Source organism: Myotis myotis, unplaced genomic scaffold (genome assembly GCF_014108235.1).
Source record: "Myotis myotis isolate mMyoMyo1 unplaced genomic scaffold, mMyoMyo1.p scaffold_m19_p_3, whole genome shotgun sequence".
Classification (NCBI taxonomy): Eukaryota; Metazoa; Chordata; class Mammalia; order Chiroptera; family Vespertilionidae; genus Myotis; species Myotis myotis.
This window is the reverse complement of record NW_023416335.1, coordinates 164835515-164861149: the sequence shown is the minus strand read 5'-3', so window position 1 is coordinate 164861149 and position 25635 is coordinate 164835515. Positions and strand designations below refer to the sequence as shown.

The window sequence follows — 25635 nt, the reverse complement described above, 5'->3', positions numbered from 1 at the left end:
TTGGCTTGTGAAGGGAAGGATGAGATAAAAGCTTCCCCAAAGGCTCCAAAACGACATGGATGGACCTTAGAATCCCTTCGTTTTACATATTAGGAGGCCTGGAGAAGGAAAGCGACTTGCCTAAGGTGCCCCAGGAAGTGAGTGTCAGAGTTAGGACAGGAACCCAAGACTTGTGACATCAAAGTGAGCCCTCTCCCTGCTTTGCTGGCTGCTTCTGGACTCCCTCCTCTTCTGCCAAGGGATTCTCTGTCACCTGTTCACTTCAGTCCAAAGCCTCTCCATCACTTTCTCCCTCCTGCCCAGAGGCCCTTCCCTGAAGTTGCCCTCTCATGACTATACCATTCCTACCCTCCTGCCTACTCTTGGGCAGGCTTCTCTGCTCAACTCTGCACCCAGGGCAGCAGCTACCTCTGCTGAAGCCCTTACCAGCCTGACCTGAAAGGAGCAGGCATTAAAGTCTACTGTTCACCTGACCCCTCCTGATTTTTTTTTTTTTAATACAGCCCTAGCCAGTTTGGCTCAGTGGATAGAGTGCCGGCCTGAGGAAGGAAGGTCCAGGGTTTGAGTCTGGTCAAGGGCACGTACCTCGGTTGCAGGCTCCTCTCTGGCCCAAGCCCTGGTCCAGCCACATGCAGGAGGCAACCAATCAATGTGTTTCTCTCACGGATATTTCTCTCTGTCTTTCCCCCTCTCTTCCACTCTTTCTAAAAATCAATGGGAAAATATCCTAGGGCGAGGATTTTTTAAAAATTACAAATCAGCATATGTTCCCTTTCCTTTCATTTGGGCGGCTTCTTTTTGGGTTATGGGAACCGGTATAGGTAAGGGGTACAAGGAAGTCTGTGAGGAAGTAGGGGCCAGTGGGCCCAAGGATGGATGGGTTGGGAAGCACAAATACAACAAAGAGCCTCTCACTGCCGCTCCCTGTTTCTCCGTGGGGCCCCCGTCGTGTTCCTCTCTCCAGAAAGGGCCTCCCCGGTTTGGCTGATGACATCCAGAATCTCTCGGATGCTGTCGTGCCGCTGTGTGGTCTTCCCGCCTTCTCGGCACCCGGCTCGCTCACTCCGCCAGGGGGCGCCGGAGGCTTCTGTGTCGCTTCCGTCAGAGGAGCTGCTATGGGCGCTGAGCTCCGCAGCTTCGTCCGAGTCCGAGTCAGGGGCGGTGTGGCGGCGGATGCGGGACACGGCTTCCCGCAGGGCCCCGGCGTAGGGCCCCGGGGTCCGCGCCCAGCCCCGCCCCGCGTGCCGGGGGACCCCCGCCACTCCCCCCGAGCCCTCGGCGCTATTCGCGCCTCCTGAAGCCGCTGGGCCTGAGACTGAGCGCCCCAGGCTACCTGGCTGCGTGGGGGCATCTTGCAGGTTGACTTCGTCCGCCGGGAGCCCCAAGATGCGGGAGGCGCGCTCCTCCAAAGAGGGATCCGCGGGCTTCCCGCCCTCAGCTTCGAACCCGCGCCCCCCGTGTGGCTGTTGTGAAAGGCGGCTGCTGGACAGCAGCTTTTGGCAAGGGGAAGGCAAGGCCGCGGCCGCCTCCCCCTCCTCCTTGCTGGGCTTCGGTGGGCTGGGGGCATCGCCCACAGTGCGGGGCACCCCAGCCGGCAAAAGCTGCACGCGCTGGGTTCGAGGGGTCGGGACATACTGGGACCTTATCACCACGCACGTGGCGTCAATGACAAAAATGCCTTCTCCACGAGCAGGGCCGCTGGAGCTGCGGGGCAGGGTGTGGGCGCGGCGGGCGGCCTGCCAACCCTCCGAGGGGCCGGCCCTCTCTCTACGACCCAGGGACTCTCTCGACCCCGTGCCTCCTGGAGCCCAGGGTCTGGGGAGGGTCTGGCTATGCGGAGGCGGATGCTTTTTAAGGGAGGGAATCCAGGATTTGGGGAGCCAGTTCTGTTCTCTACCTTCTTTCCCTTCCCCGGGGCCCTGGAGATGGGGCCTGGACCTGGGGGCGGGACGCGGGGGGCTGGGGGTCTCCGTGGCAGACCCCGCAGGAGCCGCTGCCCCGCCTGGGTCCCCCGCAGTCTTGGCGCGGGTGTGGCCGTCGCCGCCACTGTTCCGGCCAGCAGCAGCTGGCCCCCGGCTTTTCTCTGCGGCCCCCTGGCGGGGCTCCAACCTCGGCCTGGCCGTTCCAGAGCCTGGGGATCCCCCCAAGAGACCCCGCTCCTGCCGAAGACCCCAAGCCCCGAGGACGTCCCGGTAAATCCGAGGATCCAGCCTTTTCTTTGTGCCCCCTCCCTCTGTCCTGGCCGGAGTCTGAGCAGGGGCTGCTGAGACGGGCGCCTGGGAGGGCTCGGGGCCTCGTTTCGCCCCCAGAGTCCTGTGGGGTCCTTCGTAAGAAGGTGGAGCCACATAGGGCGGCGGGCGGTCCCAGCGGCGTCGTGGGGCCATCCCCGCGGCGGCTCTCAGCAGCAGGTGAGCCTCGTAGCTGGGGGGCCCTGGCCTCCGACCTCCCCAGGGCCCCACCCACGCCGCCCTGGGGTCGCTCTGCGGCTGCGCGGATGGACGGGGCGGTCGCCCCACCGGCCCCAGGCGCTCTGGCCGTGAAGGAGCTGGGAGCCTTGCAGGCTGTGCCACCCGAGGGGCGTTCCGAGGCTCCGGGCGCGGCCGACCCGGGGGGCTCCTTCGGGCCCCACCAGCCTTGCGCCTTTTTCGCTCGGTCTCCTTGGCCTCCCGCTCTTGCGATGCCGCTTTCCTTTTCTCTTGCTCCCGCGCTCGGGCCTCGGCTGGGGGCCCCGCCCGCCAGTTGGTCGCCTCCTGCAGCACCCTGGCGGCCCAGGGCCGGCGGGGAGGCGGCTCAGGGCATCCCGGGCGCGGCCCACACCTGGGACAATGAGCAGGAACCCAGGTGAGCAGTTTGTGGGGGAAGGGAGCCGAGGTCCGGGGAGCTGGGAGCTCTACAGACCACTTTGGGCAGCCATGTGGAAGGGTGTGTGTGTGTGTGTGTGTGTGTGTGTGTGTGTGCGCGCGCGCGCACGTGCACATATATGTTGGGGCTGAAGTCTAAACGGGATTTTTCAGCATCCCTCCATGCACACTTTACCGGCGTCTGCCCCATCTCACCTCCTGCCCTTTTCACACCCATGCCTGTTTCCCCCGGACAACGCGGGATAGGTCAAACTCTAGCTCTCCGGATGGGTTGGGGGCGCGTGGGAAAGAGAAGGGGGCGCAGCAGCGCTGGCTGTGCCTGGGGGAAGTCCGGACCCACCCCACCACGCTCTTCCCCTCACTTCTCCACTCACGTGTGGCTCTGGGGCTCGCGGATCCAGTGGCCGGCCTGGAAGTCCATGGTCTGTCGAGGAGGGGCTCGGGGACTATAATGACAGGAAATAGTCTTCACTTGGATCACCAGCAGCTTGGATTTCTGCACCCAGAGGCAGCTTCCAGACTCCTCATCCTGGAGCTCCCGGGGGCTGTCAGGCCCCTCGGAGAATAAATGACCATCCAGCATCCTGCCCCACCCCACCCCGTCCCCCACCCTCCCACCCGCCCCCGAGAGCCCCCTCCCAGCCCAGGAAGCCGGCGCCCACTGCAGAGCGACAGGCCCAGCGACTGGGGACTATATATACCCGGGCACACGTGTGTGCCTGTCTGTGTGTGTGTGAGCGCATGTGACATGGCGGGGATGGCTCCGCGCTGCTACCTCCCCCATGTGCATGGCCGCCCCCTGGGGCCCGGATTTGGGAGCCCCTTCCCACTTCCCATGTCCCCGAAGCCTGGTGGAACCTGCAGGAGTGGGCAGGGGACTTCTTACTGCCAAGCTGACAGTGCCCCCTCCCCCACCCCTGTTGCTTCAACCTTCCTGCTATTTTAACCCTTCACTCCCCTCCTTGTCAAGGTGCTTGACCACCAGGGTTCTGCCCTTGACTTCTTGCCTCAGACTTCAGGGACTTCAGTTTCTCCGACAGGGAGGTGATGGAAATGGAACTTAAGGTCTCTGCCTGCCACTCTTGCTGGTTTCCATGGGGTTGGGGTGCAGGAGGGGCTGGCCCAGGCTGGGGGGCTATTTTTAGCGGCAGTGGCATTCGGGTGCAGAGAGGAGATGAGTAACCAGCTTCCATGTGGTGGAAGGAGGAGGCAGTAGCTTTCATGTGACTGGGGGGAGCTGTCCTCCCCTAGCTCAAAAGGGTGACCCCCATCCCCTTAACTGTAGCCCGGCTGCTGGGACAGCAGGAGAAAGGAATTTCTTAGCCATGGAAACGGCCCCTCACTCCCGTGTTCTAGATGTTTGTCCTTGGGCACCCATGGAGCCCGCTCCCTGCAGCATGCTCTCTCACAATCCAGAATTTTGGGGTCATACTGTTCTGTGCCCACACAGCTCTGCTTAGCCTTATGGAGGATAGACTAGGGTGCTTATGCATTTATTTGCACCCTTTCGGAGGATGGAGGAGTGGTGTGCTCCCTTGGCAAAACTAATCCCCTAGCAACTGAGATGATAAAAGTGGCCCGTTTTCCAGCATATTGCTCCCCGTCACCACTACCACAATGCCTAGCTCACTCAGCCCCCACCTGAAGTGGTGCTCAAGATGCTCACCTTTTAGGCTCATTCTGTCCTGGGGAGTTACATTCACATGTCCCCCCCCCTCCCCAAGCCCATACCAGGTGTCCCCTGATTCACCATGGTAATGTTAGTGGCAGCACAGCCCACGCCAACTCTTCCATGCAGAGACTTAGCAACCATGCCTGGCAACCATGGCAGCAGCTCCAGCAGAGGGGAGGGGTGTGGGGTGAGGGAAGAAAGTGTGTATGGCAATGGTTCCTGAGAAAGAAGGAATCATTTGCTTCTCCTGAGAATAGGTGAGAATAGGTTATGAGGCTCCAAATTTTGTTCCTTATCTTTCCTTCTGCTCCATCCTCAGACTCTGAGACTGGTTGGGTTTTAACAGGGAATGGGGAAGCAGGAGATCCTAATTTGTTTTCCACTAACATATCTGCAGCCCTTTGGGATAGACCCTTCCCCAGAAGGGTTGTTTTGGGGCAGACCAACTTAATTGAGAACCAGAGCAACAGAACACAGGCCTCCTGCTCCCTAACATGGACTTTTTAAAAGAACCCATATATCCCCTATCCCATCCATTGACACCCCCCCCCCATCCCCCTTACACCTACCAGTTGCGCTGATGGCTCTTTGCTTGAAGGTGCTTCCCACCAGAGTACTAAGGCTTTTTAAAGTCCTTGCCTCCTCCCTAGACAAATCCTACTTCATGATGGGATGTGACAAGGAGACATCTGTCCTTTCCTCCATGCACTCACCCCCACACATATAAACATGCTCTAATTATAATAACTTGGAATGTCTCCCTCCCTCAAGTCTAGGAATGTGCTGAGAACGGTGAAGAGGTGAATGCAGAAGCAGGGGCTTCTTCAAAGCCAGGATGTAGCACTGGAAGCTGCCTTGCTTTCCCCGTGTTCCATCAGGAAGCCTGGTTTGGAGGGACCGATATGGTATGGTTGGGATCATTAGGGTTCTTGGGCAAGTGGGGGTAGGGGCAAGGTGCTACTCTGAAATTGCTCCTCGTCTTGGTATCCAAGATGGAAATGGTATAATACCTGCAAAGCAGTGGTGAGATGCTTTGAATTTGGCTCATACCCAACAGTCTAGGTGTCCTTATACTGTTTTGTGTTTTTTTTAAAATATATTTTTATTGATTTCAGAGAGGAAGGGAGAGGAAGAATCATTGATGGGCTGCTTCCTGCAGGCCCCACACTGGGGATCAAGCCTGTAACCCAGGCATGTGTCCCAACTGGGAATTGAGTTGTGACCTCCTGGTTCATAGGTCGATGCTCAACCACTGAACCACGCCAGCTGGGCTTGACTACTGTTTTGGCCCATATGGTTTCAGCACAGGGAAAGGGTTTGATGGGGTGATCATAGTTCTGCTGCTCCCCCACTGCATACCCTACAGCTCATTCTCACTTTGGAAATTCCAGGTTCAAAGACAGTGCCAGTTCAGCAAAATCCAAATACAGAGTCCAACCTTTTGATGGTGGCATATCTCCGTCTACTCTCTGGAGACCTAACACTGTTATGTGATTTTCCTGGGATATCAGCTACGGTCCAGGCAGAAGGGGACGTGGGGGTGATAAGGATTGTAGGGAATAAAGTGAGAACAGTTTTTAATGGAGATTTAGAAAGGTAGTAAGTCTAGTATAGTGATAAAGAGCACGCGCTCTGGTGCCAGCTGGGCTTACATGCTAGCTCTGTACTTTTTACTAGCTGTGTTGCCTTGGGCTAGTTAGCCTCTCTGTGCCTTCGTTTCTTTTAAATCTATAAAACTGGAATATCTACTATTGTTCTGAGGAGTAAATGAATTAGTATATGTAAAGCCCTGAGAATGATGGACAGTTTTCTATAAAGCATGTTATTGTAATTAATGAGTTGAAGAAGCCATATGAAGTAGAAAGGTTGGAGCAGTAGTGACTGTCTGTCAACTACAAAAAGCAAACACTGCAATATCATGAAGAGGTTCCTGTCATTTTAATTAAGTTTGCCATGAAAAGCAATAACCTTAGCTAACCACTTTGCAGTCCTCCTCCACCCAATCCCACTTCTCTTCGTATGAATATAGCACAGGAACCCAAGGCCTTCCTCCCCATGATCCTCCCCACTCCCATTATGGGAAGAAATGTTATGAAATGGACTCAGCCTCCCCCATACAGCATGAAACAGGATGAATAAAAATATTTTTATGAAGAGCTGTGCTATGGTGGAGGGAGTCAGGGGCAGAGATAGAGGCAAAGACTGGATCTCGTAGAGATCAGAATTTGTCCAAGCGGCACAGAGCCCATAGTTCACCCAGAATGGGGGCATGTCTAAGAGGACAGGGCCTGGGATAGGCTAGGCTGGAAGTTTTCCTCATGTGTGAGGATAGGACAGCTACAAATCCATTCCCCTTCCTTTCCCCATATCTTCCCTGGCTCTCAGGTAGAAGGGTAGAGGTCTCCTGGGCAGGGAACAGAGTCACAATTCTCTCAAGATTTCATCTGTGGTTCCAAACTTTGTACAGGCAGTGAGTGGGCATAACCCTTGCTGCCACCTGACCCCTTCCCCTAGCTCAGGGCTTTTCTCCGCCTGTGAGCACCAGGGCCTGCAGGATGTCTGACAGTGAGACAATTCCCTTGACCACATCATTCTCATCCACCACTACAAGTCGGTGAACCTGCAGAGAACAACAAGGGAGAAAGGGATATTAGTGCCAGCTTCAGGGAGAGCCCTCCTTGCCAAACCCCAGCTTCTTTGGGGTCACTGGTCACCCTACCTCTGCTTCCACCAGCCTGTTGATGATGGTCTCCAGAGTTTCATGCAGGTAGCACTTAAGGACACCCTCAAAGTAATGTGATCGATGTTGGAGGGCTTTGGTCACAGACACATCTAGGTTGTTGTAGGTCTTTTCTGCTGCCAGATTCTGGGGAGAGAGGGGAAGGTGCTTGCAGAGAAGCAAGGGAGCCAGCCCCCAAACCCTGAGTCCACCCAACCCCAAAGGGATTTAGGGCAGTTGTCAGCCACGCCCACAAGCCACACCCAGCTCATTCAATTATTTTTCATATAAAATCTGAAAGCTTGGAAGCTTCTTAAAACCCTTAGATCCCAGAAGAGACTCTCTTCTTTTCCCTCTCCACATCCAACATGCCACCCCTTTCCCTACCTCCCAGCCCCTCCCCAATCACTCACGATAACATCAAACTTGGAGTAGATGTCCACCACACGCCCTAGAGGGACAGAGGTAGCTCAGCAAGGAGGATCTGACATCCAAGACTCCCCCTGGCCGTAGGTAGAATCACCATCCTGGCTGAGCTAAGGGGGAAGCAGATTTTCCCAGAGCCACCCTGACTTCCTTGGAGCCTTCCCTCTCCTTCTGACCACTCTCTCACCTTTTTCATCCACCACAGGCAGGGCCGAGACTCGGTGCTGTACGAAAATGCCCAGAGCCACGTAGACAGGGGTGGTAGTGCGGACCATAGCAATGTTGGCATAGGTGCCAATCTGTAGCTCTTCCAGAGACTTAGACATGAACTCTGGCTTGGGGAACTCAGTGATCTGAGGAAGGAACCATCACCTTGATTTTCAAGGCTCCCCATATCACCCTTGGATACCTTTCCAACCGAGTATATAATAAGTAAAAACTGGGCTGAGGAGCACTTACAAATAATTTGAGGAACTTGAGGATGCGCTTGTGGGTGAGGATGTACAAGGTGTTGCCTGATTCTGGGTCAATAACTGGCAGCCTATGAATCTTGTTCCGGATTAATGAAGAGACGGCATCAAACAAGCTGTGGGAAGATGGGGGACAATGGTAAGTTCCACAGTGCTGGGCCTGAGGCTGGGCCTATCTCTGCCCCTGACTCCCTCCACCATAGCTCAGCTCCTTAGTGTTTATAAATGGAAAACTGATGGTTGGGAGAAAGAAGGGGAGCAAGTGTGTGAATGCAAGTGTCTGGGAGTCTTTTCTTTCTTCTGCCCCTGAATCTTCGGGTATCTAGTGCTTTAGCTATGCTGATGGCAAGGCTCTTCCTCTTCTGAACAAACTAGAGGCCTGGTGCATGAAATTTGTGCAGAGAGGGGGTGTCCCTCAGCCTGGCCTGCACCCTCTCCAATCTGGGACCCCTTGGGGGTTGTTAGACTGCTGGTTTAGGCCCTATCCCAAACTGACAGTAGGACATCCCTCTCACAATCTGGGACTGCTGACTCCTAACCACTCGCCTGCCTGCCTGATTACCCCTAGCCGCTTCTGCCTGCCAGCCTGATCGCCCCCTAACCGCTCCCATGCCAGCCTGATTGACGCCTAACTGCTCTCCTGCTGGCCCGATTGCCCCCAACTAACCTCCCCTGCCGGCCCAATTGCCCCCAACTGCCCTCCCCTGCCGGCCTATTCACCTCCAACTGCCCCCCTGCTAGCCTGGTTGCCCCCTACTGCCCCCGCTGCCGGCCTGGCCGCCCCATACAGCCTGCTGTTCAGTCGTTTGGTCGTCCCTCACTAACCACCCTGCCAGCCTGGACGCCCCACGAAGCCTGCTGTTTGGTTGTTACTGTTACTATGATGGCGTCCCAGACAATATGCATATTCCTCTATTATTAGTATAGATGGGTAGCTAGAACTTACCTGGCATTAGGAGAAATGCAGACAAGTGGTTTAAAGGAGTCCTGTAAGTATACCTCTGAAAGGAAAAAAAGGTTCACAAAATACCACCATGGAAAATCATTTCCCAGGAAAATTTCTATCCCTTTACACTCCCACTCCCCACCCCCTTGCCAATTCTCTACATACCTCTCCAAGTTTCAATCTTGTGTTCTTCCAGCTCATAGATTTGTACCTGGAAGCAAAAGCAACAGAACTTGAGACGTGACCTCCCTGCTTCATAAACCCCTTGTGGTTTGCTTGAAAGGAAATGAAAATGAGGGGCTTAGGCAGGGAAAGTGGTTTTGGTCATCAGGCTAAGGTCCTTACCAAGGCTGATTTGTAGTAGCGGTGCAGAATATTGATGAAATCAGTGATGGTCAGCATGCCTAGAGGCCAAGACAAGAGCTCTCAGCATTGCTCAAAGCTTTTCTCCGTGCCCAGCACAAGATGCCAATAATACTGTGCTCCAAAAACATTGCTTACCCACAAAACTTTGCTTCTTACTATCCCACAAAGGGGCAGCTCGTACACCATTAGTCACCAAAGCAAAGAAAGCTTTTTTCACCTACAGGCAAAAGAGTTATATTCACAAAGGGAAATTCACGGGCAGGACTTTAAAGGAACAGGGGTTGGGTATGTTGAGAAAAACATGAGACTAACCCTAAAGAAGGACAAGGATATTATCCTTGGGATGAGATAAGATGAGGGGTATTGAACCAGAGGTTCCAAAGAGAAGAAGGAAAAAGTATTTCACCCACCTGCAAGGAAGTGTCAAACACAACCAATTTGGAGCTTGTGGGAATCAGGTCATAGCAGCGATGAGACTTCATGAAGGAAGTATACACACTATTGTTGGATTCTGGGGTCTCTGCATAGGGTGGGATAGTTAGTAGCTTCCTTCCAAGCAAAACACACAATCAAAAAGGCAGAAAATACAACAGTGTTGTTGTTGCTCAAATATTTAGAGCAGATTTTTTATAAGGCACTATATTTTATCTGATTTGTTCCTACTATTCCATTAGGAGTAAACCCTCTTAGAAACCATTTCATCCAACCTCCATTTCCAGGTAAGACTATATCTGTTGGTTCCTTGGCTGACTAAAACAGAAAGTCTACCAGTATAATATTTTTCATTAAACTCTTGTAGTCTAATAGTTTTTTTCTCATCTTTAAATCGTTTTTTCTTTCATATACTTAGCACATTTAAATTATCTTTTCTCAATTAAGATGTAATTAAACTCCTTAAAATTCAAGTAAGCTTCTTTTTCTTCTTCTTCTTCTTCTTCTTTTTTTTAAAGTAAGCTTCAGATGAGAACATCATGGTCCAAGTTGGGCCATTTCAGATTAACATGAAGTTGGAGCCCAGTGCTCAATCAACCTGGACTAAAACACCCTGAGAGTCCATCTTGGGATAACGCTGTGAATGAGAAACCATCCCACCTATTCAGTCAAATGAGACTCTGGCTGTGTTTACCTTTCCAATCTTTTGATTTTAATTGCTTGGTCTAATAAGAGAAACAAGCCCTAAAATAATAGCCCAAATATGCTCCCTGCTAGACTGTGTATACTTAAAAATACTACATTATTTATTTAATCCTTTCAACAAATCTGCAAGGTAAATATTGTCCTCATTTTTCAGGTGAGAAAGGTGGAAACAGTTAGTTCACACCATTAGTAAGTGAAGTGACAAGACTCAAACACAGATCTACCTGATTCCAAAGTTCACGTACTTAATCCTATGCCAGTTGTTTGTCTTTAACTTCTGTTTTTTACCAAAGTTATTCAGGTACAGTTTAAAGAGTCAAATTGTTCTACAAATTTTGTCAAGAAGAACTGCCATCCTTGGCACCCCCTTCCCTATAATAACCCTTACCCAGAGATGAGACCTCTTTTAGCTGATTATTTTGGTACTTTAATATATATATTTTATATATATTTTAATTGATTTCAGAGAGGAAGGGAGAGGGAGAGAGAGATAGAAATATCAATGACGAGAATCATTGATCTGCTGCTTCTTGCACGCCCCCTACTAGGGATCAAGCCCATAACCCGGGCATGTGCCCTTGACCAGAATCAAGCCCCAGCCAGGGACCTGAAATCCACAGGCCAAAGCTCTATCCACTGACCCAAACCAGGTAGGGCATTTTGGTACTTTTCTGCTCCTTTTTTTTTTTTTTTTTCCACTTTTGGGAATTATCCATTATCATCCAAGAAATAGGAGAATTTTATGTTCTCTTTTCTAACAGGACCCCATTACAGACATGCACCATCCATTCCCCCCTTCTTCCAAAAGTTAAAATATAATGTTGGTTACATCGATATTTAAATAATTTTGACTGAATATTCATTATTCAGAGCTAAAACAAATAGTCAACTCTGATTTCTTTCTTTCACAACTTTATTTTCCCTAGAGTTAATAATTATCTCTTCATTTGGTTAATTTTCTATGTATAGTATTTGTAACTAATTCAATCATCAAACTTCACCAGTTCTTTAAATCTCCTTTTAAGAAATTCAGAAGCATAGGCTATCAATTTAAACTACACAAAGAGGTCTCTCTGGAGCTTTGTGACTGGCTCAAATCTGGGCTGGTTTGCCTGGTATGCACTGCTGGCACCCTGAAATCTTCTCTCATTACCATCAAGGGGACCCCTTTCACAACTCTGTATTGGCTTTCCTTGTGTCCTGTATCCCATGTTTTCATCTTTTTTTTTTTTAATTAAATCTTTATTGTTCAGATTATTACATTTGTTCCTCTTTTTTTCCCCCCCATAACTCCCCTCCTCCCAGTTCCCGCCCCACCCTCCGCCCCCATTCCCCACCCACTGTCCTCATCCATAGGTGCACGATTTTTGTCCAGTCTCTTCCCGCATCTCCCACACCCCTTTCCCCCCCAGGAATAGTCAGTCCATTCCCTTTCTATGTCCCTGATTCTATTATAATCACCAGTTCATTCTGTTCATCAGATTATTTATTCACTTGATTCTTAGATTCACTTGTTGATAGATGCATATTTGTTGTTCATAATTTGTATCTTTACCTTTTTCTTCCTCTTCCTCTTCTTAAAGGATACCTTTCAGCATTTCATATAATCCTGGTTTGGTGGTGATGAACTCCTTTAGCTTTTCCTTAGCTGTGAAGCTCTTTATCTGACCTTCAATTCTGAATGATAGCTTTGCTGGATAAAGTAATCTTGGTTGTAGGTTCTTGGTATTCATCACTTTGAATATTTCTTGCCACTCCCTTCTGGCCTGCAAAGTTTCTGTTGAGAAATCAGCTGACAGTCGTATGGGTATTCCCTTGTAGGTAACTGAGTTTCTTTCTCTTGCTGTTTTTAAGATTCTCTCTTTATCTTTTGCTCTTGGCATTTTAATTATGATGTGTCTTGGTGTGGTCCTCTTTGGATTCCTTTTGTTTGGGGTTCTCCGCGCTTCTTGGACCTGTAAGTCCATTTCTTTCACCAGGTGGGGGAAGTTTTCTGTCATTATTTCTTCAAATAGGTTTTCAATATCTTGCTCTCTCTCATCTTCTGGCACCCCTATAATTCTGATGTTGGTACGCTTGAAGCTGTCCCAGAGGCTCCTTACACTATCCTCGCATTTTTGGATTCTTTTTTCATTTTGGTTTTCCGGTTGGGTGTTTTTTGCTTCCTCGCATTTCAAATCATTGACTTGATTCTTGCGCTCCTCTGGTCTGCTGTCGGGAGTCTGTATAATATTCGTTATTTCAGTCCGTGTATGCTTAATTTCTAGTTGGTTCCCCAATATAAGATCGAGGGTCTCATTAGTTTTCTTGTAGATCTCATTAAGTTTATCGGCGGCTTCTAAACAGTTCTTGAGAGACCTTAAAAGTGTGGTTCTGAACTCTATATCTTCCATTGACAATTTTGTCCTGTTTCTTTGTCTCCGCATTTTGTTATGCTTCCTTGGTGCACCCCCTAGTGGTCTTTGTTCGCAGTCTTATAGTTAAATCTTGATTGTTGTAGCTAATTCCAGGGAGGGTTTGACCTCCAGGCCAAGTGGCTATGAGAATCAGCTGTGTCAGCAGTGAGAGAACTTCTGTCCTCTAGGGAGGTGCTAATCTGGCGTTTGCCTGAGGCTATCCGGCAAATGCCTCTGTGCAGGGCTTGGGCGGGGCCGGTCCCACAGAATCAACAGGGTGGGCCGGAGAGAGCAGTTATGGCGGCTCTCAGTCCTGTCCCCAGGGGCTCTGCCTCTCTGAGTCCCAGCACACGCTGCAAAGCTCAGAGAGAAAGCTGCACTCGCTCTGACCGAAGCCAGACAGTCCCGCTTCTCCCGTTTGAGTCTGGGTCCCTAAAGACTCGCCCGGATCTGGAGCTCAGAGTCTGCGACTCCCTCCCGATTGAAAACGCCAACCGCGCCCTCCGCCGCCAGCCTGCTCCGCGCACTCCGCACCTCAGAATTTGACTTCAGCACTGCGCCTCCTCTGAGTGTCCGTATGCGTTTCTCTTTCCTCCTAGTTGTAGGACTTCCACTCAGCCAGCGTTCCTGTGGTTCTGGGTGATGTCCCGTTTTTTGGTTTCACTTTTGAAGTAGTTGTTCAAAGCAGCAAACTCCGGCGTTAACCTATGCCGCCATCTTGGTTCTCCTCACATTAATTCTGTTTTCATCTTTTTGACTACTCCCTTGTTTTGGTGGAGCACATCTTCCAGTAGCTTCATGAGAAAGAGTGCATGGGAGGTAAATTTTTTGAGACCTTGCAGCCTGCAGATATCTTTTACATGCTCTTTGATTTAGAATTTGGATGGATACAGAATTCTAGGTTAGAATTTATTTTCCTGCAGGATGTTGAAGACATTGCTCCATTGCCTTCTAGCTTCTGGTATGTTCAGAGTCTGAAGCAATTCTGACTCTTTGTATGTGACTTCTTTTGACCACTCTGGAAACTCAGGATCTTCTCTGTTTCCAGCATTTTGAAATCTCATGACAACTGTGCTTTGGGTGGGTCAATTTCATCCACTGTGCTGAATATTTAATGAGTCCTATCAGTATGAAAACTAATGTCCTTCAGTTTCAGGAAAAGTTCTTGAATTATTTCATTGATCATTTTCTTTGCTCTGTGTTGTCATTTTTCTCTTTCTGTAACTCCTATTATTTAGATATTAGAATTCCTAGACTGACCCTTTAAGGTTTTTTGTTTTGTTTTTGTGGGGTGAGTTTTTATTGTTCTTTTTAAAAGATTTTTTTCCTCCTGTGTTCTACTTCATTTTTTTAAAATATGTTTTTATTAATTTTTTAGAGAGAGAAGAAGGGAGAGGGATAGAGAGACAGAAACATCAATGAGAAAGAAGCAACATTGGTTGTGTCCTGCACACCCCCCACAGGGATTGAGCCCACAACCTAGGCATGAGCCCACAACTGGGGCATGTGCCACGACAAGGAAGCAAACTGGTGGCCTCTTGGTTCCTGGGTCGATGCTCAACCACTGAGCTACACCAGCCGAGCTCTAGTACTTTGATTTTTTTCCACTTAAAAAAGAATATTTTTATTGACTTCAGAGAGGGAGGGAGATAGAGAAGCATTAATGATGAGATAGAACCATGGATTGGCTGCCTCCTGCACGCCCCATACTGGGGGGGTCTAGCCCGAAACCCGGGCATGTGCCCTGACCAGGAATCGAACTGTGACCTCCTGGTTCATAGGTCGAAGCTCAACCACTGAGCCATGCCAGCCGGGCTTTACTTCTTTCATTTTTAATTCTACTTCTGGTAGATTTCCTCAACTTGATTTTGAAACCTCTTGTTTATTTAAAAATTTTTGCTGTCTTACATATTGTTTTTTGTCTTCTTTTTTAAAAATGTATTTTTATTGATTTCAGAGAGAAAGGGAGAGGGAGAGAGACAGAAACATCAATGATGAGAGAGAATCATTGTCCGGCTGCCTCCTACACGCCCCACAGTGAGGATTAAGCCCACAACCCAGGTATGTGCCCTGACCTGGAATCAAACCCTGACCTTCTGGTTCATAGGTCGAAGCTCTACCACTGAGCCACTCAACCACCGAGCCACGCCCACTGGACCGCCACTATATTTTTAATGCCCAAGAGGTCCTTTTTGTTTTTTAAAGGTTTTAGAAAAAGAGTGTATCCTGGTACTTGTTTCATGGTGCTAATATACTCTTTATCTGAGTATGTATTGCTAATTAGAAGTTTTCTTCTTTATGCATTGACTTTCCTCCTTCATTGCTTTTTCTTTGTTTCTTTTCATGAGAGAGGCAGTTTGGATCACCTTTTTTTATAAATGTTAGAGGCTTTCTTTAGATCTCTGGTAATCCTTGGTTTAAAGGAGAATGCAAACCATATTTTAAGAGTGGAGTCTTTCAAGCTGATTGTAAGCCCTAAGTATGTAAATGAGCCTTGCTGACTGTGAGCCATTTGGATAGGGAACACTCAACACTTATATTTGTAGGGCTTTCCCTTAAGGGGCTTCTGGAGAGGATTATTTATTCAATGCTGCGCTTGGAAGGTGAAGTCTTTCCTGTCAACTGGAAACTGGAAGGGGGAAAGGCCTGGGATTTTGGCATTAAGTATAGTTCACTTCTCCTGTTTAGTGAAGTACCTCAGTCCTCAGCTGGACCCAAGCCTCTCCCCAGACCTCCAGTCTTTGCCAAAGTTGGAAAGGGGAGTTGTCCAGCTGCAATTAATGAAGGAGGGAGTCTTGGGATCTGACTGCTTCTCAGACCTTCAGTGCTTCTTGGCTTTCCCCACTACTAGTTTATAATTCAGCTTTCTCAGGTCTGCTACCACTTTCTCAGGTCACTTACCACTCATCCGTCTGCTTTCCAGCTTTCAAAATTCATTGCTATGGCCTCCTCTCTTGTTCTTCCTATTTTAGTGTATTTGTACCTTAAAAAATTCTTTGTTTATTTTAGTGGCTTTTTGTGAAGGAATCAAAGTAGATGTATGCATTCAATCCACCATTTTTAACTACAAGTTCACCATTGGTTTTCAAATTTGGAAACTCACAGACTCCCAAAAAACATGTCTTTTGACATCAGTTTAAGACACATTACGCTGATAGTTAAATATTATCATTTTCAATCCACAGTAGAGGCAGCCAATCGAGGTTTCTCTCTCTATCCTTCTCCCTTCCTCTCTCTCTAAAATAAATTTTAAAAATCTGGATATTTACATACAAATCAAAATTCTTAGTTTCTTTTCAAAATCAGAAGATCTGACAAAAGTAGGTCTTGAATTCTGAAGAGTAACAATTGATCAGACCTGGATAGTTACTGCCTCCTTTTAGATGAGGCAAGATCTACAGGTTGTTGTAGTCATATGTACCCATCACTGCTTGGTCTATGTAGACAGTTTGAGTTTTTGGCCCCTACCTTGGTGTTGATGCAAATGTACTCAGAAATATAAAATAGACACTGATACCATGTGGCAATACTCACTTATCAAGAGCCATCCAGGTAATTCAAAATATCACTATATGATTATCTTTTTTGGGATACCAACAAAATGGAAATGGAACATTAAAAAATTCTTGTGGAGAACTCATAAAATCTTAACAATATGTCCTAGGATCTTAGCCCCTATTTCAATCCTCTGAGAAAGTGTGTACTCCTAATGCCATAAATGTGTCCTTAGAAGACTTAAAAGAGTATTTCCGGCCAAAATCCTTTACCAGAGATGCCTGTGAGTTCTGCCTATTTCTAGATGACCTAGATTGGGCCATTCCATTCTAACCAGGTACAGTGCTGGAATCGCCTGGACTTTAGGGTTTAGTACCTTTATTCTAGATTAGTTCTAAGGGTTTTCAAGGCCTTTCTATAATTTGTGTACACTGAGCTTGCTGGATGATAAAAACTTCTAGTGGCATTATTTCTGTGCTACTCAGAAAATACCAGGAACTTCTAAAACATAGTTTGCCAGCCTAGAATTGCCTGTGGAAGTTTCCCTGTACCTCAAAAGTTTCTCTCAGGTGGTTTGATATTAATCATCCCTACTTTACCCAAGATTTATTCTTGGTGATCTTGCCAAATTACTCTTCTGGTTTATATGGTTTGGTACATTATCTGGTCAGCTTTGATTTCCCAAGGGGGACCTGGGAGAGGTTCAAAAGCATTGCTGAAGTTAGCCTTGGGCTATTGCTTTCATACTCAGTTTCCTTTCTTCAGTACACTTACCTTGAGGATACTCATTTTCCAGAGCTGGAGAGTTATCTGAAGAAATGACCTGGAGAGACAAGAGAAACAAAGATTCAGGCTATCCTAGACTCCATCCATTTTAGCTTAGCATTAGGAGAAGGGCTGGTAAACTGACAACTTCCTTTAAAGTGCTATATTATCTCATTTAATCTTCATAACCCTGAGGTAAATATTACTGTTAGCCTTATTTTCACAGGTTAGGAAACTGAGGTTTAAGAAATATTAAGCAGCCTGCCCAAGGTCATATGGCTGGTAAGGGTGGAATAGCGATTTGAACATAGATCTGTGCGTTTCCAAAGCTCATGTCCTTATATACTATACTGCCCAGTGAAACATTAGGTCTTAAAGCTGAGATTAAAAATATCTGAGCTTAGGGCTGGTCCCACAAGATTCTCACAGGTTTACTTTATAGAAACACAGAGCCAGAGAAAACACTGCTTTCCCAAACACTCACTAAGCGTAAGTATAAGCACCGGAATCAGGCATATACCTTACCATTGAGGGCCAATCTGGGGAGGATCCCAGCAGCTGACTGTCAGAGTCAAAGTTAGAATGACTGAGGGGTGGATGAGCAGCATAAATGTTCTGAATGAGGGACCTCAGTTCTCTCAGCACCCTTGAGTGGAAGGCTGCCACAGCTCAGAGGATGCTGGTTTACCAAGTCTCCTTGCCCATGACAGTCTATTAGAGAGTGCTTTGAATACAGAGAAACCTTTAGAATCATCTCTATGCTCCCTCAAGTGGAAACATTTGGAAATTTCATTGTTATCTAGGAACCCAGGAGGGATCATAATTTTCATCCACTGGAATCAACAGTTTGGCTCTATTTGCTGTGGGTAATATCCCCAAACTAACTTAAACTCATACTTCACTTACATAGCTGCGATAGTAATATGAAGTTAAAGGCCTTGGATTGAACATGGGAAGCTGACTGGTAAGCAGGGTCAAGTTGGCTGGATAGCCTTAAACTTCCCTGCCCCAACAGGCCAGGGTGAGGGTAAGGGGGAAAGGTGGGTAATCTCCTTCTCTGGGCTGCATAAGACCATCAACTTGGCCTGGCATTTTGGCAACGCTATCAGAATAGCAGCCTCATCACTTGTAAGTGGGAGAAAGGGCTGGCTGTTTAGTGCTAAAGATACACACATGGGCTCTGGCCAGGTAGCTCAGTTGGTTAGACTCTAACTGTTAGAGCGTCATCCCGATACACAAAGATGGTGGGTTCAATCCCCAGTCAGAGCATATGCAAGAATTAACCAATGAATGCATAAATAAGTGGAACAACAAATCGATGTTTCTCTCTCCCTCTCTCCCCCCCCTTCCTCTCTCTAAAATCAATTTAAGAAAAAGATACACACATGGTATATAACAGTCTCACAAAAACCTATATACAAAGCCACAGAAACAACTACTTGTAGAATTATAGCCACCATATAATATTTACATACCAAACTGTGCTACAGTTCTTTTGTTCATTATCTATCCAAACAGATTATAAATTCCTGGAATCCTGGAACTATTTTATACTTATTTATATCCCCCATACCATCTAACATGGAGTTCTGCATACTGTTTTTATTTTTTAACTTTCAAATTGATGATAATGATGCATGCTAATATGAACAAAGACCTAAGACTAAGTTACAGAGAGAAAAAAGAGACATCCAGCAAAAATAGAGACACAGATAACTACAGAAGAGTCAGACACAACTGAATATGGCTTTATCTTCCTATCCCTCCACACAGAAGTGGGGTAATTATGTCCATTCCCCTCAACTTTTTTTAAAATATATTTTTATTGATTTCAGAGAGGAAGGAAGGAGAGAGAGGTAGAAACATCAATGATGAGAGAGAATAATTGATTGGCTGCCTTCTGCACGCCCCATACTGGGGATCCAACCCGCAACCCGGGCATGTGCCCTTGACCAGAATCGAACCTGGGACCCTTCAGTCTGCAGGCTGATGCTCTATCCACTGAGCCAAACCAGCTAGGGCTCCCCTCAACTAATAACATAGGGGGCCTGGCCAGTGTGGCTCAGTACTTGAGCATTGACCTATGAACCAGGAGATCATGGTTCGATTCTGGGTCAGGGCACATGCCTGGGTTGCGGCCTGGATGCCCAATATGTGCACGTGCCTGGATTGTGGGCTCGATCCCCAGTGTGGGGTGTGCAGGAGGCAGCCAATTAATGGTTCTCTCTCTTCATTGATGTTTCTCTCTCTCTCTTCCTCTCTGAAATCCATAGAAATATATTTTAAAAAATAATATAGGGGACCTAAGAAAGTACCACTGTACTACAAAGTACAAAATATTAGTAGAGAGGCACAGGTTAGATCTGACACATAGACTCACAATTTCTTTCAGACTCCTGATCCACATTTCCAATTGTTTGCTAGCCAACCACAGATGTCACGGACTCTTCAAATGTTTCAATGCAAAACAGAACAGCATCTCTCCCTCCAATCCTATTTACTGTGATTCCCATATTTGTTTTTGGCACTGCTCTCCTCCTAGGTGCTTAAGAACTGTAATCTTGATTCCTCTAAGAATGAGCTATGCCAACATGTCTACTTAGAATCACAAGAGCAGGGCATGACCTAAACCTATCCTTAACATCTATCAGCTAAGCTGATGTTTCTATCTGTCTCCCTCTCCATACCTCTCTGAAATCAATAAAAATATATTTTAAAAAATAAGTGATGAGAATCATTGATTGGTTGCCTCCTGCATGCCTCACACCGGGGACTAAGCCCACATCTTAGCCATGTGGCCTGACTGGGAATTGAACAGTAACTTCCTGGTTCACAGATTGATGCTCAACCATTGAGCTACGAAGGTCAAGCTATATCTTCTTTAATTCTTCTTTCATGCTGTTACCACGTTCTTTTGCCAGCCAAGCATCTCAGTTTTGGGAGGGGCTTTCACTCTAGCAACTAGGAACTCACTACTTCCTGAAGATCCATCCATTTACAGAACACTGTTAAGAACATTCTTGCCCTAGCCGGTTTGGCTCAGTGGATAGAGCATTGGCCTGTGGACTGAAGGGTCCTGGGTTTGATTCAGGTCAAGGGCATATGCCCGGGTTAAGGGCTCATTCCCCAGTAGGTGACATGTAGAAGGCAGCCAATCAATGATTCTCTCATCATTGATGTTTCTCTCTCTCTCTCTCTCTCCATGAAATCAATAATATATATATCCATCCTACGTAATAAAAGGCTAATATGCAAATTGACCAGTGGAACAACTGGTCGCTATGACGCACACTGACCACCAGGGGGCAGACGTTCAATGTAGGAGCTGCCCCCTGGTGGTCAGTGTGCTCCCATAGGGGAAGCGCTACTCAGCCAGAAGCTGGGCTCATAGCTGGTGAGCGCAGCAGTGGTGGCGGGAGCTTCTCCTGCCTCCGAGCCAGCACCAAGGATGTCCGACTGACGGCACCCTGGGGGGAGTGGGCCTAAGACATCAGTTGGACATTCCCCAAAGGCTCCCAGACTGCGAGAGGGCACAGGCTGGGCTGAGGGACCCCTACCCAAGTGCACAAATTTTGTGCACCAGGCCTCTAGTATATATATATTAAAAAGAACATTCTTTAATCACACTCACTGCCTTGCTCATAAATCTTCATGGGTTCCCTTATTACAAAACAAAGATCAAACTTGGCAAGGTATGCAATACCTTCAACCTGACCTCGGCCTATTTTCCCAGTCTTTCTGCCTCACTGTGACCCAAATCCCAAACTCCAGCAACATTAAGCCACTGGCTCTTCCTCAATTAATCTCTATATACCTGGATTTTTATGCCCTTGTTCACACTGTTCTCTAAGGCTGCAATGTCCTCTTCTCAGGTTCACAGTAATTTCTCCCTCCTCTATGCTTCCACAGTCCTTCGTTTGCCTCCTGAAAACAGCATTTATTATAGTCTACCTTAAATAACAGCTGTCACTGGCTTGCCCTCAGCCCCACTCCAGTTAGGCTGAGCATCTTCAAAAACAGGGGTTTTTCTTTTTCTTTTTAAAATAATTTCTATCCCAAGAACCTAATCCAGTACAAAAAGTGTGAGGGTTAAGTTATAAAATCTATATAAAAATACTTCGTGCCCTGCCACGGTGGCTCAGTGGTTGAGCACTGACCTATGAACTAGGAAGTCACAGTTTGATTCGCCATCAGAGCACATGCCGAGTTGCGGGCTTGATCCGTGTGGGGCATGCAGGAGGCAGCTGATCAATGATTCTCTCTCATCATTGATGTTTCTCTCTCTCTCCCTTCCTCTCTGAAATAAAAAAATATATATGTATATTGAAATGACTCTCTTGCCTAGGGGAGCAATAGCAAATCACTTTACCACTTTGGTTTGTTTTCTTCTTTATAACCTGAGGGACATGACCTCTCTGCAGGTAGAGAAAGTATACGGTAAAATAACTGCTCTGGGCAGATAACTGACCCAAAGAACAGTGAACCTGCAGCCTGTACACAACTACAGTAGCAGATGAAAAGAAACAAGATAGGAAGAATTACTGCCTGTCAGGTAACGTGATTAAAAGCTCCGGAGAGGGAAGTTAATGGGAAGGGTTCCAGAGTGCTAGAAAAGCCTCCTGAGAGTGAGGGCAGTCTGCAGCATCCCGGGGAGGATGGCGGACCTGCCACAATTGGTCAATGCCGGCTCGCCAAGAATGAAATGCCAACATGCCTGCTTGGAATCGCAGAGCTGGGCATGACCTAAAACTTGTCCAGGGACACAGGGGCCTCTACCAGTGCACAATCCCTCCTTTAGAGAAACCCCACCTTTCAGTCTTATTAAGGGAATGTGAGCTCGTCGGACACCTTGAGGCAGTGGGAGTCTTTCAGATGTCCCTCCTGCCAGGGATCGCAGCGATCGCACTTAGCCAACCAGGGCCAGGTGATGCCTGCAAGCGGGGGACCCCCCGCCCGCCTCTCACAGGAAAGCCGAAGCACCACCTCTGAGGGGCCTGAGCTGCTAAGACGAAAGGAGTCCTGAAATCGCCGGGGTGTGCGCGGAATTTGAGGAGGGAGCTGGGTGTCACTGCCCGCTCGGGCTGGGAGTACGGCGCGCGGCCCGGGCCCCGGAGGTGCGCCCGGCGAGGGAGCGGAGGCCCAGGGTCACGGGCAGGACAGACACCCGGCCTCTCGTTTCCTGGGCACCGGCGCCCGCCCCTGCCCGGCCTCCCAGTCCCCTTTCCGCGCTCCTCACCGTCTCCATTGCAGGAGGCGCCCGCTGGCTGCGTTCACTTTAGAAGCTCGCTGGGGAAGGGGGGAGGCCCCGCCCCACGTCCGGTACCGCGACGCCACTTCCGCTTGCGTCAGAACAAACGCCAGCAAGGGCGGAAGGCGCGGAGCGCACTTTTCCGGCGCGGCCAGGCCTGGAAAGCGCCCTCCCCTGGGTCCTCTCGGACCTCACGGATCGGGCTGACGGCGAGGGTGACAGGACGGAGCCACTTGTATTTAAAATGTTCTCTTTTTATTTGTCGTTTAAAAACAAACTTGGAAGAAGCAAAATCCAAAACTTGCCCTTTGCCTCTTGCAACATAAATTATGTACAGTTCAGAATGATCGCTGATACAAAACATGCCAAGGACAGGGGCGCTGGGGGTGGAGGGAGAGGGCACTTTAAAAGGGAATCATTTCATCCGCTGTTACGAAAGACCAACCTTGCTGTACAGGATACACACAACACAAAATAAAGTCTTCACGGGATTCACACTTGTCAGCGATTTATTTTTTTAAAAGGGGGAGGGTCCTGGAGGTGAGGGGAGAAGACTGTAAAGGGGAAAAACTGAAAATTGAATATGTGCAAGTGTAAACCAACCCAAAATACAAACACGGGGGAGGGAGGAGGAGGGAATTCTGATGCAATTATACAGGCGGGGTACTTAAAAAAAAACACCAACAACCAAAATTCCAACCTTGTAACTTGGGTCTGAGTTAGTTTATATAAAAATTAAAAACTGTATAAGGTTTCTTTACTAAATTCTACAGGACTATCGGATACCTAGCATATGCTTACAAAGTCTGCCCCATCCCCTTTCCCAATCCCAGGGCCCAGGCCCCAACCAGAGCCTGACTCACAGGAGCCAATCTCCCCATCCCTGTAGCCTAGACCTTTTGCTCTTGGAAATGGCTTTGGGAGCAGCAGCCCAGTCTCCCCACTGTCTGATTTAATTACAGTGGTTTCTGTGAGGGTGGAGGGATGTTATTCTCTTAAACATTTGCAGCTTGAAACAGTTGAGGAAGCAGCTTAAAAAAAAAAAAAAATCTCCCTACCCCCATCAATCCGCAATCCCCCAATTCAAAAACAAACAAAAACAAACCTAAAATCACAACAGCGACTGTGCTCCCCTTCCAGCAGGCCCACCCATCCACCACCAACCACCAAGCCCATCCCTACACTCCATACATTTGATTCTTGAAAATATTAATTACAAAATGCCCTTTGCCCACAGCCCCTAGGAGAGAACTGCATATAAGCTTCATCTTCATCCCCACGGCTCCCTACCACACAGGGGTCTGGGGCTTCACCCACCCCCTGATCTACCCCTACCCCAGGAAGAGGTTCAACTGCAGCACAAGCTTGGGCAGAAAGGGGAAGGAAAGGGAGGCGGGAACCCATCACCCTCTGGCTCCCCCTGGGGCCAGCTCACTTTTGTGCGTTATAACGTAGTCCAACTATACAATAGGGGGTGGGAATTGCCCAGCCTCTATACCCCCATCTTACAGCAGTCACAGCCAGGGGGTGGGGAGGAGGGAGTGAGGAAAAGGGCGGTAGGTTGGGTAATGGAGGGGGCCCCCCCACAAGGGGAGCTCCATGTATCCGCCCCACACCCCCCTACCATTTATAAACTGGTTTTGTAAAAAGAAAATAGATATATTTATATAGAATATATAAAGCACAAAAATTAGTAGTTTTACATTTGCTCTCCCCGGGGGTGGGGGGAGAGGGGAGGGTTCTCACCTCCAGCCGGCTCCCCCATGCCCCACAAGACTATGTACAATCCCATGTATAAATAGATAAATACCCCCCACCCTCCCCGCGCTGACACTAAGCTCCCCACCCCCACATCACCACCCCTTCCCACCAGACCAGCAGCAGTTTGGTGACTGAGGGAAAGTGGGAGCTCTGGGCCACACCCTGCCTCACTGGGTATGGGCATGCCACTCAGGGATAGCCCTCACCTCTATCACCCACCCACCCCATCCAGGGGCTGGAGGGCAAATGGGCTCATGATGGGGTTGGGAAAACAGGAGGGAAATATCCTGGTCCTAGGTTTAGCACATCCCTCCTACCCCCATGTCCAGATGGAGAAGGAAGTCCTAGAGCAACTAGGGGCCAGTCATCCCCAATCTTCATCATCATTAGCCTCAGCCGCCATCCCATGCCCAGAATTAAAAACAAAGATGGATTTTTTGTTGTTGTTGTTTTCTTCCTCCTCTTACCCCCTTCCACCCACTCAGAAGAGGGCAGTGAGGTGGGGGAGAGGGTTGGGGCAGTAGGGGGCTTGGAGAGGGTCTCACATTTCAAAACAGCAAAAAATCCAACACTTAAATGAGGTAGGTGTGGGTGTGGGGTCTCCTTGCCCGGCTTGCCTGGCTTGCCCTTCTGGGCAGCTGGGCGCCTCTTTCCCATTCATGTTGCATTTGTCAGAGTGGAAAACAAGGAAACAAAACCCATAGAGAGAAACACAGAGGATAAGAGGGAGACAGAGACAGATTGAGAGGGAAGGGGATGGGGGTGAGGGGGGGGGGGGGCAGGACCCGGCAGGCAGGGCCAGGTGTGAGACCCGGCCTTTGGGATTGTCAAGCTTAGTCAAGTCTCTTTGCAGCCTTGAGTTGGGCCGGAGAGGTCAGTGGGAGCAGCAGGGCTGTGAGGCCCGGCCACACATCGTCCTCCCCCCTCCCTGCTGCCTCCCAGATGCTTCTGGGTAGTTCCCGGCCCATATCCCCCTCAAACCTGAGATGCCCAATGGCTGCTTCTGTCTGGCTCCTCCTGGAGCTGGGGGCAGAGATGCCAGCCTGGGGGCCGATGGCAGGGAAGAGGGTTATCCCTGGTGCCCAGGGTGGGCTTGGCCTAGGGCCCTCTGCCCCAGCCTCCTGCTCCAGGGGCTCCGGTCAGCCGGCAGCCCCAGCCCTGGGTCCTGGCTCTGGCCGCTACCTCTCTTCCCTCTCATCCCTTTCAGGGAAGAGGTTGGGGGTGGAGGGACTCCCCTGCCTGGTAGCCTCAAAGCTTTTTAATTCATCCATTTCCGACAATTCCAGGCTCCACAGTGGCAGGGGATCTTGTGCTGATCGTCCTCAAAGTCAAACTGATAGTCATAGGTCAGCTGTTAAGAAAAGAGGGCAGAA

At 48.8% G+C, this 25635-nt stretch overlaps 3 protein-coding genes across 4 annotated transcripts in view; all 3 read right to left on the bottom strand.

Moving 5' to 3' along the window:
• Positions 1-667: 667 nt before the first annotated feature.
• Positions 668-5617, bottom strand: DDN (dendrin). Of its 2 annotated transcripts, XM_036299609.1 has the most exons (3): positions 5103-5617; positions 3236-3307; positions 668-2817 (listed from the first exon to the last, which is right to left on the bottom strand). In XM_036299609.1, the coding sequence occupies exons 2-3, from the start codon at positions 3280-3282 to the stop codon at positions 912-914; spliced, it is 1953 nt and encodes a 650-aa protein (XP_036155502.1). In that variant the 5' UTR covers positions 3283-3307; positions 5103-5617; the 3' UTR covers positions 668-911. The 2 variants fall into 2 exon arrangements, with proteins under 2 accessions (XP_036155502.1, XP_036155501.1); XM_036299608.1 differs by lacking the exon at positions 5103-5617 and having other exon boundaries at positions 3236-3445.
• An 832-nt stretch (positions 5618-6449) lies between these two features.
• PRKAG1 (protein kinase AMP-activated non-catalytic subunit gamma 1) lies at positions 6450-22582 on the bottom strand. Its single transcript, XM_036299610.1, has 12 exons — positions 22490-22582; positions 17263-17311; positions 9871-9980; positions 9596-9677; positions 9440-9498; positions 9260-9305; positions 9095-9149; positions 8138-8264; positions 7866-8031; positions 7666-7703; positions 7253-7399; positions 6450-7153 (listed from the first exon to the last, which is right to left on the bottom strand). The coding sequence occupies exons 1-12, from the start codon at positions 22496-22498 to the stop codon at positions 7049-7051; spliced, it is 993 nt and encodes a 330-aa protein (XP_036155503.1). The 5' UTR covers positions 22499-22582; the 3' UTR covers positions 6450-7048.
• The window catches only part of KMT2D (lysine methyltransferase 2D), a 52825-nt gene continuing 37057 nt past the window's right edge, over positions 9868-25635 (bottom strand). Inside the window, exons 55-58 of the mRNA XM_036299606.1 lie at positions 22490-25613; positions 21068-21177; positions 17263-17311; positions 9868-9980 (exon numbers count right to left, since the gene is read on the bottom strand). Coding sequence (XP_036155499.1) covers positions 25521-25613 — 93 coding nt within the window. The 3' untranslated portion in view covers positions 9868-9980; positions 17263-17311; positions 21068-21177; positions 22490-25520. The remainder of the gene's footprint in view (positions 9981-17262; positions 17312-21067; positions 21178-22489; positions 25614-25635) is intronic.